This window comes from Hesperophylax consimilis, chromosome 11 (assembly GCF_061612785.1).
Source record: "Hesperophylax consimilis isolate HC1 chromosome 11, BYU_Hcon_1.0, whole genome shotgun sequence".
Classification (NCBI taxonomy): domain Eukaryota; kingdom Metazoa; phylum Arthropoda; class Insecta; order Trichoptera; family Limnephilidae; genus Hesperophylax; species Hesperophylax consimilis.
In genome coordinates this window covers 33,624,007-33,643,632 of record NC_142846.1, presented here as the reverse complement: position 1 = coordinate 33,643,632, position 19,626 = coordinate 33,624,007, and the positions used below count along the sequence as shown (strand labels likewise).

Genomic DNA, 19,626 nt, shown 5'->3' with positions numbered 1-19,626 from the left:
AAACAATAGCGTGTTTTGCTTTCACGTCCAACAGATGGCACTGTTTAAAAAAAAAAACGTGTTTTTACCTGTCACAGGTGATATTTATGTAATATAGATATATAAAAACACATGCATATTCAAATGCAACATTGTGTAATAATTTCAAAGCAATCGGTGAAGAAGTTTCAGAGATTTAAGATTTTTAACAAATAAACATTTATATTTATATAGATTATCAAATTTTCCCGACAGAGAGGATAACCAAATTAGTTCTTTGAATGGCCAAACATTGTGAAATGGTACTACAGAAGAATTGAGTCATCGACTTGCAAATCCGCCCTGGAAATTTCTGCTGGTTCTAATACATCATCATAATGTACTTAGTAAATTGAAAATAAATAAATATTTTTTTCTTTTACTAAATACCAACAGAATAAATGTTGATATTTTGCATAAAAGTTTTTTCAATGTGTTCCAAACAGTTTTTCGTAACTTCTACGGATTTCAGAAATTCCCGAGCAGTTTTTGCATGTCGACGACTCAATTGTAATAATTAGAGACCTGATTATATGCAACAAAAATAGCCCAAAATATGCATGCAAATATGCAATAAAAATAGCTAAAACATGCACGAAAATCCATAAAAAGGGTCAAAATATGCAACATGAAATAATACAGGAAGTCGTATTTTTACATATTTTTTTTATTTTAGTAAGCTATTAGTTCTCAAGGTTAACAATTATATTTTGGAAAATATCAATTATAAAATGTATTTAACAATAAAATTTAGAATTTACCTTTAAAAACATATATGACTAAGTACTGTTCTAAATGTTCTGTAGACAAATTGTGTCTACGATCGCTAAATATATTTTTGTAAGCGGAAAAGGAACATTCTACGACTTCTACGTCTACTGATGTGGCTGGACAGAATTTAAATTTGGGTGCGATTTTTGAACTTATTGTTCCGGGCAAAATTTCACCTGCCCCGTTGATGAAGTTATCAATTTGGCACAAAGGTTCAAACCCTAGGTTATTATTCAGTATGTTTTCAAATTTTTCTTTGAGTTTACTCGGGAATAGCTGTGGCAACGAGGAATTCATAAGGCGAATTTCCTTCATAACCTGAATAGATGCATTCAATGCCAATCCATGAGTTTCAAGCGTTTTTATACTTGCAGGTATGTAGGCGAAATGAGTGGTAATCATAGCTAGGTTTTTTTTAATACTGGCGTCGTCAAACGATTCTTTGCACTGGAAAACTGCCAAAGCCTCTGCACTATCGAAGTCATTGATAACACCCTTGATGGCTTCAAAATGTTCATGGTAAAACATCGCAGCTTCGATCCATGTACCCCAACGTGTTATTACTGGCTCAGGAGGTAAAGGGATATTTGGCAGTTTTTCTTTGTAGGCCTTTATACGAGCAGGCGCCTTAAGAAACACTTTCTTTGCTGATGAAATCAGGTTATTTACATTCGCAAACGTGGATCTCACTTCTTCGGCGAGTCTGTGAATTCCGTGAGCAAAACACGTCACATGAATCAAATTGGGTTAAAATACTTGGAGGGCTTTGCCTGCTTTGATCATATAGGGGGCAGCATCTGAGAGCAACACATACACATTTTCATCTGCAGAAGATTCAGGAAATATTTTTTTTATACCCTCATTCACAAATCTGGCGATCGTAGAATGATTTGCCTTTTCAAGTTCTCTGCAGGCCGTCAGCAAGCGTAAATATGCAAGATCTCAAATTATTTGCTAAAATATGCAACTACCGCTGAAAAGGGTCTAAATATGCATTTGCATGGGCAAATATGCAAATGCATATAATCCGGTCTCTAGTAATAATGTTGGTCATAATAGCCATTGGAGTCACACTAGCTAACAATCAGGAATCTAGTGGAGGACTGATAGAATGGAACACCACACTTCATGGCTTTGATAGCTATGTTTCTGGTATAAACGCAGTTGCGCTGAATTCTGGGCAGCATGGTGAAGATTGCCCAGATAGCTAACCTATGATTTATTAACCCTTCTAAAAAAAAAAAAACACCATCTACATGTTAGCAGGACTGAAGGTCCTACATCCACCGCTTACCTGCCCTCGTATAAGTAATAGATGGTTACTTCTTCAGGGTTCTCACAAGGACTCTAATTTTTTTTATTGGCTAAGTGACTACATTTATTATAGTGTGCATAGTGGTTAGGCTGCAGAATGCCTACAATATACACAAAAACATAATTAACAGTACATATTAAAATATGCACAGGTATTGTTGAAATAAAATAAGCCTAAAAATAATAATGGAACAAACAGCTGCTAGAAGACTTAGGACATCTGTAGAGATAACAAAAATAATAATGGAACAAACAGCTGCTAGAAGACTTAGGACATCTGTAGAGATAACAAAAATAATAATGGAACAAACAGCTGCTAGAAGACTTAGGACATCTGTAGAGATAACAAAAATAATAATGGAACAAACAGCTGCTAGAAGACTTAGGACATCTGTAGAGATAACAAAAATAATAATGGAACAAACAGCTGCTAGAAGACTTAGGACATCTGTAGAGATAACAAAAATAAGAATTAAAATGAAAAAGAAAACACATTACATACAATCATATTTTCATTATAGGAATATATACATTTGAAATATACCAATTCGAACATATACAGATTTTACCAGAGAGTATTCCACATATCGTCGCATTAATTCGTAGACTGCGTAACTCCAAATTTTTCGAAAATACGTTTTTAATGCCATCTGGTGTTAAAATTAGTCCCGCATCGACTAGTAAAACTCGAAAATTTAAAAAAAATTAACCTTTTAGATTTAAAATTAACACAAATTATGTGTAACACCATGGTGCCATTTTTACTCGCGAATACTTCGAAACTCCTTAATTCAGTATTGGCCAGTGAGCCGTGCACGCTTGTTGTGTTTTTGACTGAGGAAATTTATTTACGGTGTAATAGTTTTACCGTGAAATTACCTGAGATAAGTTGATTAATCAATTTTGAACATTTTATAACCTTAATTTTAATTGTGAAGTCACGAATAGTGTTTGTATCTGTAGTCTAAACTGGCGTCTTCTGCACCGTATGACTCTCTGCCGTAGCTCTCTTGTTTTATGTGCCTCTGCGGTTGCGTTCACCGCTTTTACAGTGGTACCTGCTTATCACCACACGCCCTCCTGATGTCATCATCACTGCACGAATTGATTTAACTAACCCAGAGCCCTTCGCGTCCTACCTAATAGGTCGTTGTTCTGTGATTATCTCTTCTTCAAGGTCACCATCTCTTTGCAAGTGGATCTCCTCCTGATGCATATCCGGATCCGGTTCTTCACTGTCCTCTTCAAACAAACCCAAAATATTGACGGTGGAACATGCGGCAATTCCATCTCGTCTCTCCTCAGACACAGTCCGTTCTCTGTCAGGCATCTTCCGCGGGTCAAGCACATGTCTTGGCATGCCATCTACTTCGATGTTGTTGACTGAAGTAAGTCCTGTCACCCTTCCATGCACGATGTGCATCTCCCATCTACTGGTTTAACCGAAACAAGATCGTCCACTTAGAACTCAGTCAATACTTCCTCTTCTATATTCACTTGCGCAAAAGGGTGTCTCCACGAGTAAGTGTGAACTATACTAGACAGCGCAACACCTTGATCATCCTGACTTTTTGCAGCCAAAGATTGTACCAAAACACTGCCTGCAGGGGATCGCTTCCACTTCTGGCTGCAGTTCTCTTTATTGTTTGATGATGTCGTTCAACTATACCGTTTCCAGCTGGTCGGTATGCCGCACGAAATCTTTGACGAACATTCCATCTCTTACACTTATCTGTAACACTGTAGGAACAAAATGTAGTACCATTGTCCATGAGAACTACTTTGGGCGGGCCTCTTCCCGAAACACTTCTTCCAAATGTCTGTCAATCGAAGCTGCATTATCTGACTCGATTTCCCGCCACACGGCAAATCTACTTGGACCGCAATCGATAAATGTGAGTAAACATTTCCTACCGAAATGAGTAACATCAACTGCCAAGCGACTCCAGGTTGTCACAACATTAAGATTACCCGCTTCATGGGATTCGAGGATCCCACAACTTACCCGCCCCGGTATAGGCAACTTATGGTTACCCCTTCAGGGCACTAGCATGGACTCTTATTTTTTTTTCATGGACGACTCTAAATTTAAAGAACGAAGCTAAACCTCGAATGTCCCCGCTTCATGGGATGATGTCGGAGAGTCAATTGTCCTGCATTGTACGCAGGAACGCCCGCATCTATCGACGTCTTTTCTTCTCACCTCGGGATCGACCAGCCGGGCAAGATGAAGCGTTCACTTTACTCCAAAGTGATGCTGAGCATGAAGAGTTTCTACGCTTAAAGCACATGTTTGCTCACCAGTTCCACTTTCAAGTCTCTCCCACCTATCTTCACACTCTGAGGAGTCTCTTTCACAATGTTTCCTGTCATGGCTACTCTTTGCCCGGGTCTTGCAAACCCTAGTAAGTACATCAGTTTTATTTCTACAGGACTCTACAAGGGTGATCGACAATGTCAGATCAAATTCTTCTACAATCTCCTTCATCAACCCCAAGCGTCACTTAACGAGCATCTCTGACACGACTACTCCCGGTCAGTGTAGATCTCACCCAGCACAAAACCGTTGCCAAATCTGTAATGATCTTCAGAGTTTGAAGATTTCACTTGAGAGCCAGATTTAATCCCTTAATTAAGGAAAAGTACCAGCATTTACAAGACTTAAAACAGACATTAGAAAAAGATTACCACTCCTTTTACGATTACCTTCCGCATCATTAAAATGCATCTAAATAGACTGCCTCGACATATACATACATTGTTGTGTTTTATTTTGTGAATGAAAAATTCCTATCTCCCAAATTTTCCGCTAGGTATTTCATAAAACTGTTTGCAGAAAAGTATGTATCTTTTGTAAAATACGTATCTCCATTCTTGGTTTTTATGTAAACTTCCTAACTCCGATTTGAAATAGAAAGCCTTAACTTACAAAAGTTTAATGATTGAAAATAAATTTCGAAGTATATTATATGTTCGAAACATAAATAAAAAGAATGAGCCGTCTTTCATTTTTTTTCACTACGAGGTTTTTTGTGCCTCCTGTAAAATTTTACATTTGGTGGTTACGCATTCTACGAATTAATGCGACGATATGTTATTTTTGTTGTTGCATATTTGTCGCGCCCCCCCTCGTAATAATTATCGGAAAACAGTATAAATTATCAGCCCCAATCATCCTAAATTAAATAAATATTTTATATTATCGAGAGTGATCAAAAAACCGTTCATGTTTGAAACAAAAAATATTTCTGATACAAAATCCGTTTTTTGTGAAACAATACCAGATGTACATCTATAAACTATAGTGCCCATTCTAGGCCAACATCAGAACTTCCAATTGAAGCAACAACATTCACAAGGTAATGACCCACTTTTTCCTTGTGATACACACAATTCTTTAATCTTATTTTCGTGTTGAAAATTACAGTCCATTCGTCGAGTACCAATCGATTCAGTACGCAGCATTTTTTGGAGTATGAATGAATGTTCCACAATAGTTAAAAGATGGCTCTATTCCGTGTCTACTCGTAATCTACTGGCTGTCCTACAAATGCATTTATATTTAGTTGAGATGGTGCTTGGTAATGTGTTATTTAGTCAGTGAATTGTAGTTAGGACGGGTTGTTTCGAAGAATTTGAACAATTCACTAAATTTCAACATTCATTTTCGAGTTCTGTGAAAGTCCTATTCAAATTCTGTTATTATATAATTATAGACTAGTTGCTTGACAGAACTGAATTTGAAAAAAATCTTTCACAGAACTTGAAAATTAACTTTGAAATTTGAAGAATTTTTCATATTCTCCGAACCAACCCGTCCTTAGTATAAACTCGATATGAATTATTTAATTTAAATAATATGGTTAATTTGAGACATTCCCACGAATTCACTACATTGTCGGTGAAATACTCCAATCTGAAACATATCTTTTATACTTAATTAGGTATTTATATTTTTAAAGCTGCCACCTGACGGATTATAACAAAACTTTTTGAATACTGAATTACTTCTAAATAAGCTACAGACAATCATCATCAACAGATGGCGGTAATGTAGTTTTGTGTTTAAATTCCCAAGGTTTCAATATTAAATTATGGTAGGTATCTTTTATATTTTTATTATTAGATTTTATTTATTGGATAATAATTATTGTTGGTTTTATTAGCGATATTAAGAGATGAAGATTATTTTATTGAAATACGCTTTATGCAAGTTATCTTTACAATATTGAGACGATTTTTTTTCTTTGCGACCATTCATATGAATATGAATAAATAGTTTTGTCAGTATAAAAACTAAATTCTTTCAAGAAAGGCATACAAATACAATATTGGATTTGTATGAATTGAGCTTTTTATACGGACAAAACTAATTATTCATATTGCGTATGTACAGTGGTTTATTTGAAACGAGTGTTTATTTTGTTATTTTTTTTGTCAGATATCGAAATTTTTTTAAGTTTAATAACGGTAGTCATTAGAAACGTAAACTTCTTTTCGTTTCTTAAATTGATTAACAATGTTTTGAAAAGAAAATATTTATTTTATAAATACTTTGAGCTTCATTGATCCTACATTTATAATATCCGTCCTAATAGGTTATCCACTGGACTTCCTTTTATTTTATATTGTTATACGAGATAATTCATATTTCATCTAAAATATTAATTAAATATTGAAAACGAATAAAGGTCAAAAGTAAATTAATTGAATGTCAGGGTTAATAGTAGAATCGTTGGAACGGTGTATATAAAAATATAAATTTACCCACGCTGTGATTAGATTACCATTTGCATTTTGGCTTAACTATTCAACTGTATTATTTTGGATTTCTATGAAATTTATTAACAATCTTCTAGGCTAGCCTATAATTAGATAAACATCAAAATCACTGGAAATTGTCAGAGAAGTTTTACTAAGAATATTGCGGTCAGATCTCCAATCTCTGCACTATTATTATTTTTACATGTTTTCCTATTACATACTAATTTTTCTGAGAAACTTTTTCAAATGATAATTTGGTCTTTACATTATACGGAGCATAGCACGAAAATAGGACGACCTATGCAATTATACTGACATCTTTACATTATTTCGTGCGAACATTTTAAAAACTCTACCAAAATTTGTTCTTTTTGATGTTTAGTTTTCCATTTGTCTCTGAAGAAAGGGGTGAATTTCAAAATATCAACACTACACGCCAAATCCCTGCAGTGGTGGGCAGAGAGGACGGACCGCCAGGCAACTCGGTCTTGGCACACACTCCTTGCCTCATTCGCATTCATACACACTGGTTCACTTCCTCGTGCCATGTTCTCTTCGGGCGTCCCCGAATTCTTCTACCATTCACATTCGGGTCATATTTTCTCCTTGGACTCCTTTTTTTCGTTCAATCGCTCTACTATCTCAAACCATCTAAGCGTACCTTTCTTGGTCTTACTCATTACGCTTACATCAGCCTTGAACTCTTGGCGGATCTCCACATTTCTCACACGATCGTACATGGTTTTACCACACATACGCCTCAGGGATCTCATTTATATAGCATTCAGTCTAATTTCATCCTTTCTCTGCCAGTTCCATGCCTCACTTCCATACATCAGGGTAGGTACCAGCACTCCATTGTGGACTGCTATCTTCGCTTCTTTGGACAATGTTTTAGCCCTATGATTATCACATTCCATAAGTGACCCTTTACCTTTGTATAACGGCATGATCACAGCCCTTCTCCAATCTAAAGGCGTGTAACCCTCCTTTCCGACTCAAGTATCTGGTTCACTTGCTCGTGCCATGTTTTCCTCGGGCGTCCCCGACTTATTCTACTATTCACATTCGGGTCATATTATCTCCTTAGACTCCTTTTTTTAGTTCAATCGCTCTACTATCTCAAACCATCTAAGCATCCCATTCTTAATCTTACTAATTACGCTTACCACAGCCTTACACTCTTTGCCAATCTCCACACACATTTCTCACACGATCATACATCAATATATGTAAGTAATTTTTTTCTTTACAACTTGGAAAGCACCCACTGACAAACTATTAAAAGTGGTTTATTAAGACTTTTCTCTTTTCTTATATTATTTTTTACGTGTAATATTATAACACGTTGAAAAAAATGATTTAAAATAACAAAAAATATCTGTCGGTTCAATTTGGTTTGGTGAAAATTGAAATAAATTTAAATTCAGTTTAAATTTCAGAGCAATCAATTATCCGACCAATGGACCACAAATGCATTTTTAACGAGATGAATATATGGTGAAAACCTTAGCCTGGTGATTACGTGTACAGTGACCCCATGAAATCATTATTTGCATCTTTGTAAGACTATCTACCTGGGTACAAAATGCTTTTGGATATATCCACGAATCGCTCTCGGATATTCTGTGGGTACACGCTTGGTTTCGTCTTAGTCATTATTAGCACGTTCGATTGTGTAAGAACGAGGTCTGCAAGGTAATTTGTTTCTACCGATTTCATTACAATAATTCGTTGGAGCGCAAACCAACGGAAAAGCTGGAAATATCAAGTTGGTTAAGGCCCCTTAGTAAGCGTTCGAAGATGGTTTGAAAGGCAGATATTTAAATACGAATGTTAGAGGGAGCGGGCTAATATTAAAAAACGACAATAATTAAGCGAAAATTGTGAAAATATTTAATAAAACACGACTTGTTTGAAATAGAGCAAAAATCTCTCGATAAACGCTTTATAATATAATATTAAATAACAGAACAAAACGTGTTTTTAATAATTTTCGGAGCTTGTTTTGCGATGTTTTTCTATCGAGGAAATTTCAATAACGTTTCGGCATTACAAATGTATAGATATTGTACGGGACCAAGTTAGTGAAGCCCGCACAAATACTGCAAATTCAATAGGGCACCGGCACACATTGACACCTTGATCTGAGAGTTTTTGCAGGGGCAGTAGGAAAACATTAAATCAAACAAGTATTACTTTCCCGAGAACTCTCGGATGAGAAGTGCCTGTTTGTACCAGTTACTTCTCTATTTATTGGACAAAATTATACATTAAATTTCACACATGTTCAATGAGAGTAATTAGCGATCACCCTTATCTCTTCACTGTGTTGAACAAAACAAAAACATTAGTTTTTAAATGTATGGTGGCGCCGAAAATCCATTAATATTAACTATAGCAGTCGCACATTAAGGATGTGGAATAATATTATAGTATCATATTTATTTTGACGCAGATATCTAAATGGTTTTATCAAAAATATTAAGGACATCGTAAAAACTTGAGATCTTGTTATCTCATAATGACTTTGGCTCTGCACGTCCGATATACTCCCCACGGTGCAGTCTCTGCTGCGCCCAGCTACTCCGTCGGGCGTGTTCTGTTTCATCCCAGCGTCTCGTGTTTGCAGTTGATGTCATTGCAAGGGGTTTCGGCTAGGCAGGTGTTGTCGTGCTGGTGATTGGATCGGCTGGTGTTGTTGAAGCAGGTAGTATGACGGCGATTTTAATGGCCGGTCTAACATATATTCCGGAACTTGTCTGGATACGGGCTGTCCTGACTTGTCCGTCGGCGGCGGGCACGGCCTCAAGGACGCGGCCACGCGGCCAGCTGTTCCGTGGCAGCGTGGAGTCCATAATGACCACCAGGTCATCCTTCTTAATGGGTGTGACCGGGTTGTGCCATTTTTGCCGAGCTGCCATGGTGGGAAGGTATTCTAGAAGCCACCGCCTCCAGAATATGTCTGCAAGTTGCTGGCCGATACGCCACTGGCGGCGAAGGCATATTTCCTCTTCCTTTTTGCCAAACATGGACAAGAGGGGACGCTTTCCAGCCGACCCTAGAAGAAAGTGGTTGGGGGTCAAAGGCTCTTCGTCGCGTGGGTCAACTGATATGTGAGTGAGTGGTCTGTTGTTCACTGTGAATTCAGCCTCTGCCAGGGCCGTGAGTAAGGTTTCTTCTCTAGGTGCCCGTTCCTTAAGTGTGGTGCTCAGGGCTCTTTTTACTGACCGTACAAGCCTCTCCCAAGCTCCCCCCATGTGGGGCGTCATTGGAGGTATGAAATGCCACTCAATGCCCTGGGTGGCTATGGCATCAAGCATTCTGGCATCGTGGCTCAATGATACCAGAGCGTCTCTCATCTCTGCATCGGCTCCATGAAAATTTGTTCCGTTGTCGGAGTACATGGCTGCGGGTTGTCCCCTTCGCGCAGTCATCCGCTGTATGGCCATGATGGCTGAGTCTGCGGTCAGTGAGGCAGCCAGTTCTAAGTGAATGGCGTGGGTCGAGAGACAAGTGAAGATGGCTCCATATCGTTTTTCCCGATGTCTGCCAACCGTGATCTCCATAGGCCCGAAGTAGTCGAGTCCGCAATGTGTAAATGGGCGGATGTGATGCATCAGTCGAGGTGGTGGTAGCGCCCCCATTAGTGGTGGAGAGGGTTTGCTTCTCCTTATGTGGCGGGTGGGGCAGGCGTGTGCTATCTTCCTGCTTGTAGTGCGCAGACGCAGTACAAAGAAATCGCCCCGCACCTCTGCGACCGTCTTCTCCGTGCTGGGATGGTCCGCCTTCTGGTGGTAGTGGCGAATCAGGAGCTGAGTGTACGGGTGGTCTCCATCCAGGATGACGGGAGTCCGTGCTACACACTTCGTTTTCACTAGAGCTCGCAGCCGGGTACCCATCCGCAGGGCGCCGTCTTGTCCGAAGAAGGGGTTTAATGGGTTCAGACGACTACCAGTCGGCAGCATTTGGCCTTGCTTGAGGGTGGTCATGTCAGTATTGAAGGCGTCCTCCTGAGACCTTTTTATCCATCTGTCTTCCGCCTCCTTGATCTCCTCCGCTCGCAGTGGGCCCCCTACAGATTTGTTAACTTTCATCCGACATTGTTTCACAAAGCGGAGAACCCATGCTGTTGCACGAATCAGCCGTTGCCATGAGGAGAATCTCTCGATGGATGGTAAGGCTTCCCTTGCAGTTGATAGAAGGCCGACGTAGTGAGGCTTAACCTCTAGTGTCTGGTCGTCGGGCCTTTTGACAGGTGCACGCTCTTTTGGCCACGCACTCTCAGGTAAAATGATAAAGGCCGGGCCGGTAAACCACCTTCCTTTGGGTGATAGGTCGGGCACATCTGAGTCCCTTGTACCGATGTCAGCGGGATTGAGCTTGGTTGGCACCCATCTCCAGTCGAGTATGTTGGTTAACTCATCTATTTCGCCCAGTCTGTTTGCCACGAAGGCAGAGTACGTACGTGGGTCAGTTCGTAACCAGCACAATACGGTTGCAGAGTCTGTCCAGAAGTACGTTTGGGATATACGGGCCTGGCTTTCCTTGTGGATGGTCTGGGCTAGTCTTGCCGCGATGAGTCCGGCTTGTAACTCAAGGCGGGGAATGGAGAGGGGCTTCAGTGGCGCCACTTTGCATTTACTGGCCAGAAATGTCGCCTGTAGGGATCCATTTACTTCTTCGGTGTAATAGGCGACAGCGCAGCAGGCTTGTTCTGACGCATCGCAGAAGAGATGTAGGGTCACGCTGTTCTGCTTGAGATGGAGGCAGCGTCTCGGAACTGAAATGCTGTGTGTATTCAACAGGCTCAGCCATTCGGTCCACCTCTGTGTATGTTCAGGGGTAATGGGGTTGTCCCAGCCTATACTCGAGCGCCACACGGCCTGCAGCAGTATCTTCGACCGGATTGTAAGGCAGGAAATGAAGCCTACTGGGTCGAAGATTTTCATTACTATTGAGAGCAGCTGCCTTTTCGTGGGTCGCGTGGCCACTTCTGGGGTGATCGCCTCTTGGAATGAGTACAGGAAGTTATCAGTGGATGGGTCCCAAACTAGTCCGAGCACTCGTTCCGTCTCCGTACCTCCACCGCTGATCCGCACTGTGGAACTGGCCCGGTCTTCTGTGGGAACACCGGCTATGGCAGCTGGACTGTTAGATGCCCAGCTAGTTAGGTGGAATCCTCCTTTCGCGAGGAGGGTGCTCACACCGTGGACGAGTGAGGCAGCCTCCTGACAACTGTCTACCGCATCTAGGTAGTCATCCATGTAGAATTTAGAACGAATGGCTGCTGCGGCAATCGGGTTTTCATGTTCGTATTCCCCGGCTACCTTGTTCCGGACGAACTGGGCGCTGCTCGGTGAACAAGTGGCTCCGAACATCATAGATGACATCTGGTAAGTATCAGGTTCGTGTTGGTTCGGTAATCTCCAGAGGTAGAGTTGGGACAGCTGATCCTCCCGCCTTATCTTGATCTGCAGAAACATTTCCTTGATATCTGCGGCAATGGCGATGTTTCCCTCTCGAAAGCGCAGAATATTCCCTAAGAGGGAAGACAGCAGGTCAGGGCCGGTAAGCAGCTGGTCATTAAGGGAGGTCCCTCGGCATCGACTGGCGGCGTCAAACACTATCCTGATCTTCCCTGGCTTATTGGGGTTTGTCACCGCAAAGTGCGGCAGGTACCATTTTCTGGGTGCGGTTGTTGACGCTTCCAGTTTAGACAGCTTCCTGGCGTATCCTTTGTTGACCAGCTGGCTCATCTTGTCGCTGTAGGCTGCTGCCAGATTCTGATCTGCTGCCAGCTTCTTCTCAAGGGAATGAAGTCGTTTCAGCGCGCACTGCCGGTTGTCAGGCAATGTGGCTTCCGGATTACGCCACAGGAGGCCAGTTTCCCACCTCCCAGTGCGAAGAGGCCGGGTAGTCGTGTTCATTAGTGCGATGGCCCTTTGTTCGCTTGCCTGGGTTCTCACCGCGGCAGTTACGCCAAGAGAGTCGACGGCAAAGTTGCATTTTACCAATTCTCTTAGGCGGATATCTGCGGCTGATTCAATTTGTAGTGCCAGCGTCGTGGATTTATTGTCACTGCCAGTCCCGACACCCCCATGGGCGATCCACCCCAGTGCGGTTCGTGACACTATTCGCGTAGTGTCATGGTCTTCGCGCACTTCCCGTGAAACGATCAGATGAGCATTGTCTTGCCCTATCAAAAGTTTTGGGGTGACAAGGTTTCCCTGTGCCTGTTGTTCTGGCAGGTTGAGGTCGGAGATCGTGTTGGCGATGATGTGGTAGGTGTCACTGCTATCACATCCTCTTATGGTCAGCTTCACTCGGCGGGAGAGTGTGTCAGAGGTGCACATCCCTTTGGCGCCATGGATCCGTATGCCGCGGACTGGGCCGCTCACCCCGATCCGTGTCGCGATGTCAGCGTCGACAAGTGTCACAGTTGAGCCTTCGTCGAGGAGCGCGAACACCAAAACTTTGCTTCCTTGGGGGACGCCCAACATAACCTGCACAATTTTTAACAGCACGCTCCGGTCCGTCGTCTGGCGTCACAAGTTAACCTCACCGACAGCACCTTCCGGTACGAACTGTGGGTCATGAAGCAAACGGTGATGTGGTGATCTGCACCCTCCTATGCCGCACCATGCCTTGGTTTTACAGTCCCGTGAGTGGTGTCGATCCAGACACTTACGACACAGGTTCTTCTGTCGCACCATTGTCCACCGGAGGGCGAGACTTTTCTCCGCGAACTCGGCGCACTCGCGAGTTTTGTGGTTGCCACCGCACTGGCCGCAACTTTCACTAGACAGTTTGCGTTTACGCGTATTGTTCATTTTATTTTCGCAAGGCTCACTCCTCTTATGCGATGTAACAAATTCAGCGGGTCTAGAGTCTGGTTTAACTTCTTCACCGTTTACTACATGCACCTGCTCGGTCCGTCGCGGTCGAGGTCGCACTGGGTCGATCATCCCGCTGTTGGGTATAGCGTTAGCCATACTTTTCAGAAATGCTGCCAGCTGAGTTATTGTAGCTAGACTCGTAAGACCACGTGTCTCATACAGCCAGGTCATCCGTAGCGTAATCGGCATCTTTGTTGTGATGTCATTCAGTAGGGTGGGGTTGGTCAGGTATCCGTCAGTCCTAAGGATCCTAAGTGATGTCACCAAGTTCTGGACGGTTCCGGAGAAGTCTGCCAGGTCCTCAAGGGTTGCGTCTATTGTGAGATACGGCAGCTTTTTCACCTTTTCCAACATCAGCGTGGCTATTGCGCTGGCGCCACCGTATCGCTGCTCGAGGACAGAGAGGATCTCTGGAACTTGAGCGGGATCCATGAGGAGAGGGCCGACTGCATCCCGAGCCTTCCCTTTTAGTGCACGCTGCAGCCGGATGAGGTTTTCAGATGAAGTCATTCTGCAAGTGGTTGTGGATTGGGTGTACTGGGCTTTCCATGTGGGCCACTCGAGCGGGTCACCCAGGAAGAGGGGAAGATCCTTGGCCGTGGTCTGCCTTGCGATTAAGGCGGCCATCCGTGTATCGTCCTCTATCGTGCGAGGGCTTTCTTGGGCACGGGACGTGCGAAAACCCTCTGCTATTGCTGAGGTGATCTGGGACAGCTGATCAGCGCCTTTTTGCACCCACTCGTGAGTGTGCTGTGCTGTCTCATCGGCCGTAGGCAGTGGCGGAAACAGTGGTGAAAAATCCTGACTCGTAGGGAATTGCTGCGATCTGTTATGCGTAAATTCCACTTCTCCAGGTACTGCTGCTTGGGGCTGTCGCTCGGGGTACTGTGGTAGAGTATAATCGGCTATGGGAATGCTTGCCACGGGTGCCGTGTGTCCCGTAGTTTCCGACAGTATGTGCACTGAGCGTGCATTCGAGGCGGGTCCGGGTTTTATGATAGCGTGGCCAGCATTTGAGGCGGGCCGTGTTCCCGGCAGTGTACGCACCGGGCATGCATTCAAGGCTTGCCCGGGTGCTGTGATAGTGTAACCGGCTTTCGAGGCGGGCCACACTCCAGGCGCTGTTTGCACCGGGCATGCATTCGAGGCTTGCCCGGGTGCTGTGATAGCGTAGCCGGCATTCGAGGCAGGCCACGCTCCAGGCGCTGTTTGCACCGGGCATGCATTCGAGGCTTGCCCGGGTGCTGTGATAGCGTAGCCGGCATTCGAGGCGGGCCACGCTCCAGGCGCTGTTTGCACCGGGCATGCATTCGAGGCTTGCCCGGGTGCTGTGATAGCGTAGCCGGCATTCGAGGCGGGCCACGCTCCAGGCGCTGTTTGCACCGGGCATGCATTCGAGGCTTGCCCCGGTGCTGTGATAGCGTAGCCGGCATTCGAGGCGGGCCACGCTCCAGGCGCTGTTTGCACCGGGCATGCATTCGAGGCTTGCCCGGGTGCTGTGATAGCGTAGCCGGCATTCGAGGCGGGCCACGCTCCAGGCGCCGTTTGCACCGGGCATGCATTCGAGGCTTGCCCCGGTGCTGTGATAGCGTAGCCGGCATTCGAGGCGGGCCACGCTCCAGGCGCTGTTTGCACCGGGCATGCATTCGAGGCTTGCCCGGGTGCTGTGATAGCGTAGCCGGCATTCGAGGCGGGCCACGCTCCAGGCGCCACGGGGGCTTGGGTAGTTGTGAACCTGGAATCGGCAGGTTGGTGGCCTGCTTGCAGTGCGGCGGATGTCTTTGTTGCTGCTGCCAGGGCTGCAAGTAGGTTGGCGGTGTGCTTAACGTGCTGCTTCTCTCGAGTGCGCAACTCACGGCGCAACATTTGTATTGCATCCTCAGTTGACTCTGACCGTTGGTCATCATCCTCTCCGTCGGACTCCTGGGGGGCCGGGGAACTGTGGGTCAGGATGGGACCCCAAGCTGTGGTTGATTGTTCAATGGAGTCCGAGGCAAGCATAGCTTGATCAGCTTGCTGGGGTGCATCTTGGCTAATGGGAACATCAGTCGGAGAGTTGGAAGTAGGGTCCGGGGCTCGGCGAGACATACGTTTGTCTCGGTCTGCGGGAACGCTGGTTGCTGATCGCGACGCCCCGGATGACGTAGAGATTTTATGGCCACTGCGAAGCGAAGGCATCTTTACTGAAGCACGATTAAAGGCGTAATGCGTAGATCCGGCTCGAAGGACCAATTTGTACGGGACCAAGTTAGTGAAGCCCGCACAAATACTGCAAATTCAATAGGGCACCGGCACACATTGACACCTTGATCTGAGAGTTTTTGCAGGGGCAGTAGGAAAACATTAAATCAAACAAGTATTACTTTCCCGAGAACTCTCGGATGAGAAGTGCCTGTTTGTACCAGTTACTTCTCTATTTATTGGACAAAATTATACATTAAATTTCACACATGTTCAATGAGAGTAATTAGCGATCACCCTTATCTCTTCACTGTGTTGAACAAAACAAAAACATTAGTTTTTAAATGTATGGTGGCGCCGAAAATCCATTAATATTAACTATAGCAGTCGCACATTAAGGATGTGGAATAATATTATAGTATCATATTTATTTTGACGCAGATATCTAAATGGTTTTATCAAAAATATTAAGGACATCGTAAAAACTTGAGATCTTGTTATCTCATAATGACTTTGGCTCTGCACGTCCGATATAGATATTATTTATAAAAATAACATATATTTTTATTGGAACTTAAAAACTTTAAGAGTTAAAGAGAAACTTGTTATAAATTTGGTATTATAAACGTCCATGTGATTTTTACGCTTAGTTGCGTCTATTTATTCATGGCTTATTTTGTTTATGTGTAATTTATTTATTTATCTAAGCCGACTGTCAATCAATTTAAATCACGCCCAAAACTGTAAGAATAAAAAGCAAATTTATTTGTAATATTTAAAACTTTGGCTACATTTTACTACTAATACTTTAAAACGGCGTTTACTATATTGACATAGATTTCGATATTGACGTAGGTATAACACAAGTTAAGTGTACTGAGAAAACTTATTGATATAAAATATTGTTAATTTATTAACAATCTGGTCAAATTATTCGTTTTCCTATTAAAAAACCGCATAAAATAATTGCCTATAGTGAATGAATTGACAAATTTCCATACAAAATAACAGTGCATCACTAATATCTTATGAGGAAGTCGGAACACGTGTTGTTTAAAATAATAATAATTTCGCATTTCGTCTATTATACTTATTCGGAAAAGTCCACCTGCATTGAACACGTGTTCTGATGTATTCTGAATGACTAATATTTTATTATAAAATGATCACGCAGTCACATTTTTAACAGTTTAGTGAAAAAAAGCCTGTACGAATATTTCTCATTGTGAACTCTAGATGTGAATTAAAAAAAATATGACTTATTAACACATTGTAATCGGATCACGTATTAATACGTTTTTAGCAAATTAATGCTAGAGAGCGGATCACGTATTTATACGTTTTTGACAGATTGTTAGTGGAGCGCGGGTCACGTTAAAATACGGGTTCCAATATACTTGAGTTTTCGCTATATAGCGTCTGTAGGGTTGTAGCCATGCAATAATAATTTTTATTTTACATTTAGAAATAATTTTTGTGTATAATTTGTAAAAGAAAGGATGTTATGTAAAGAAATATTTTTTTTTTCAAAACTTTCCTACTTTATGTGAAATTCTGCACTAGTTTAACGATGAAGAATAAACTTCTAAATATAATAAAATAAAATGAAATAAAATAAATTATTTGCAAAAAGAATTATTGAAATCAAACAAATATTTTTGAAGTTATCGCAATTTTTCTAGAGGTCTACGTTAGCGCGAAAGTACGCGAAAAATCACCCGTTACCAGCACTAGTACGCGGCCGAAAACTGCCCGATCAAAATGTGTTAATATTATGTCCTTAACCTTAAATAGCCCAATCCAAGACAAATTTAGCCTGCGGCGCATTTTTCCGTCTGTTCATAAATATAATAATTCGTATTCCACCAACTTCATCCAAACCAAATACTTACCCCAAGGCAATACTGTAAAAACTTTGCCTACTTCTGTTGGGGATTTCATAGTTTCACAGGACTCCGAGATCGTTGAGGAATTGAGACTAATGTGGGGTATTCACAAGTCTTTTTTTATAACAATGTAAGCAATCTAGAAATAAAAAAAATATTTGTCCGTTCGAATACAAAGTAATATTTTGGGCACCTTCACGGCTTAAAACGGCCCTGTATATAATAACCCCGAGCAACACCGGGTACACGTAAGCTTGTATATAAATATTTATATTTTGTTCTGACTAAATCTTTGTGCTTTTCCTGTAAGCTCTACAAACCTGCTTACCCCCGCGCTCCTAATAGCTTTGAGGCTGGTTCAGTTTTAAAATTTTACGGTTTGCACACGATAAATTAATTTAATTTTAACATTTTTATTTATATGAATTAAAAATGCATTATCTACCACTTTCCGGTAAAATTTGTCGACGCTTATGATATGAAAAATGATAATATATTGAAATCGAAAGCGTTTAAAATTATTATCTAAAGACGTAACATTAAAGAGAAGAAGTTCCGCGCCGATACAAGTTTTCTGGCCGCATACATTACGGGCACTAAAAACAGATTTATTAAACGGCGTCTATGTAAATTTCACCACGCCTACTAAATATCTTACTGCAAGGTCGCATTTAATTAATTTTATCGTTGATAATGTACATTACCTTTTGTCGCCACCCGAAAGTAAGATTATTTTATTTTCCCGCATGAAAAAAAAACGTTTATCACACAAGACTTTTATTTTATCATTTGCCAACTTGTTATAGAAGGACAATTTACACCCAAACTTCAAAAACTCCAACAAACTTTGCAGAGCGAGAAGGACATACACAAACTGCCAAAAAATCACATTCACATGCCAAATTCTTTTTATATATAGGTACTTATCTTATCGCTTGTCTGAATTCTCGACGCAATCAGATCCAATTTTGAAAATGACACATAAATCCAAAACAATCCAAAAAACAAGTTCTTCACCACCTGACTGAGCAGTTGCCTTCGCTTTCGTCTCAACCGAGAACAAACCACAAAACACCATGACCGGTCGCGGAAAGGGAGGAAAAGGCCACGGAAAGGGCGGAGCCAAGCGTCACAGGAAGGTGCTTCGCGATAACATCCAGGGCATTAGGAAGCCGGCCATCCGCCGTCTGGCTCGCAGGGGAGGCGTCAAGCGTATCTCCAGCCGGATTTACGAGGAGACTCGCGGCATACTGAAGGTGTTCCTGGAGACCGTGATCAGGAATGCTGTCACACATACCGAGCAAGCCAAGAGGAAGACCGTCACCGCCATGGACGTCATGAACGCCCTAGGATCTAGGGCCTAGATCCTAGATCCTAGATTCTAGGCGCTAGGATCGCACGCTGTACGGGTTCGGCGGCTGCGCGCGACCACCACACCATCACCGTCACCGTCACACCCACCCTATTGTTTATTTACAACTACAAACTACTTGGTAGTGTACATAATATTATATTATTATTAAAATGGAAATCATTAATTGAAATTAAAATAAGTCATGTAAATACCACATATTGAGAAAAACTATAATCTTCTGATAAATGCTATCTTCGATTTTAATTTAGATCGAGGAAAATGGATAGTTAATTGTTGATTAAATTAAAATCTTTTAGTTGTGGTAATAAATTTTTATTAATTCAAAGTGAACAATACGAAGAGTTTTTTAAATTTACATTATTTTTATAATTCTAATTAATATTACCTTTTCATTCATTTTACTTTTGTAGACAAACAT

At 42.1% G+C, this 19,626-nt stretch overlaps 1 protein-coding gene and 1 pseudogene across 1 annotated transcript; one reads left to right on the top strand and one right to left on the bottom strand.

Annotated features, from left to right (window-relative positions):
- Nucleotides 1-9,524: 9,524 nt before the first annotated feature.
- LOC149420059 (uncharacterized) lies at nt 9,525-15,944 on the bottom strand. Its single transcript, XM_089636942.1, has 3 exons — nt 15,623-15,944; nt 13,559-14,887; nt 9,525-13,351 (listed from the first exon to the last, which is right to left on the bottom strand). The coding sequence occupies exons 1-3, from the start codon at nt 15,942-15,944 to the stop codon at nt 9,525-9,527; spliced, it is 5,478 nt and encodes a 1,825-aa protein (XP_089493068.1).
- Nucleotides 15,945-18,909: 2,965 nt separating this feature from the next.
- LOC149420058 (histone H4-like) lies at nt 18,910-19,174 on the top strand (annotated as a pseudogene).
- The last annotated feature ends 452 nt before the right edge of the window (nt 19,175-19,626 follow it).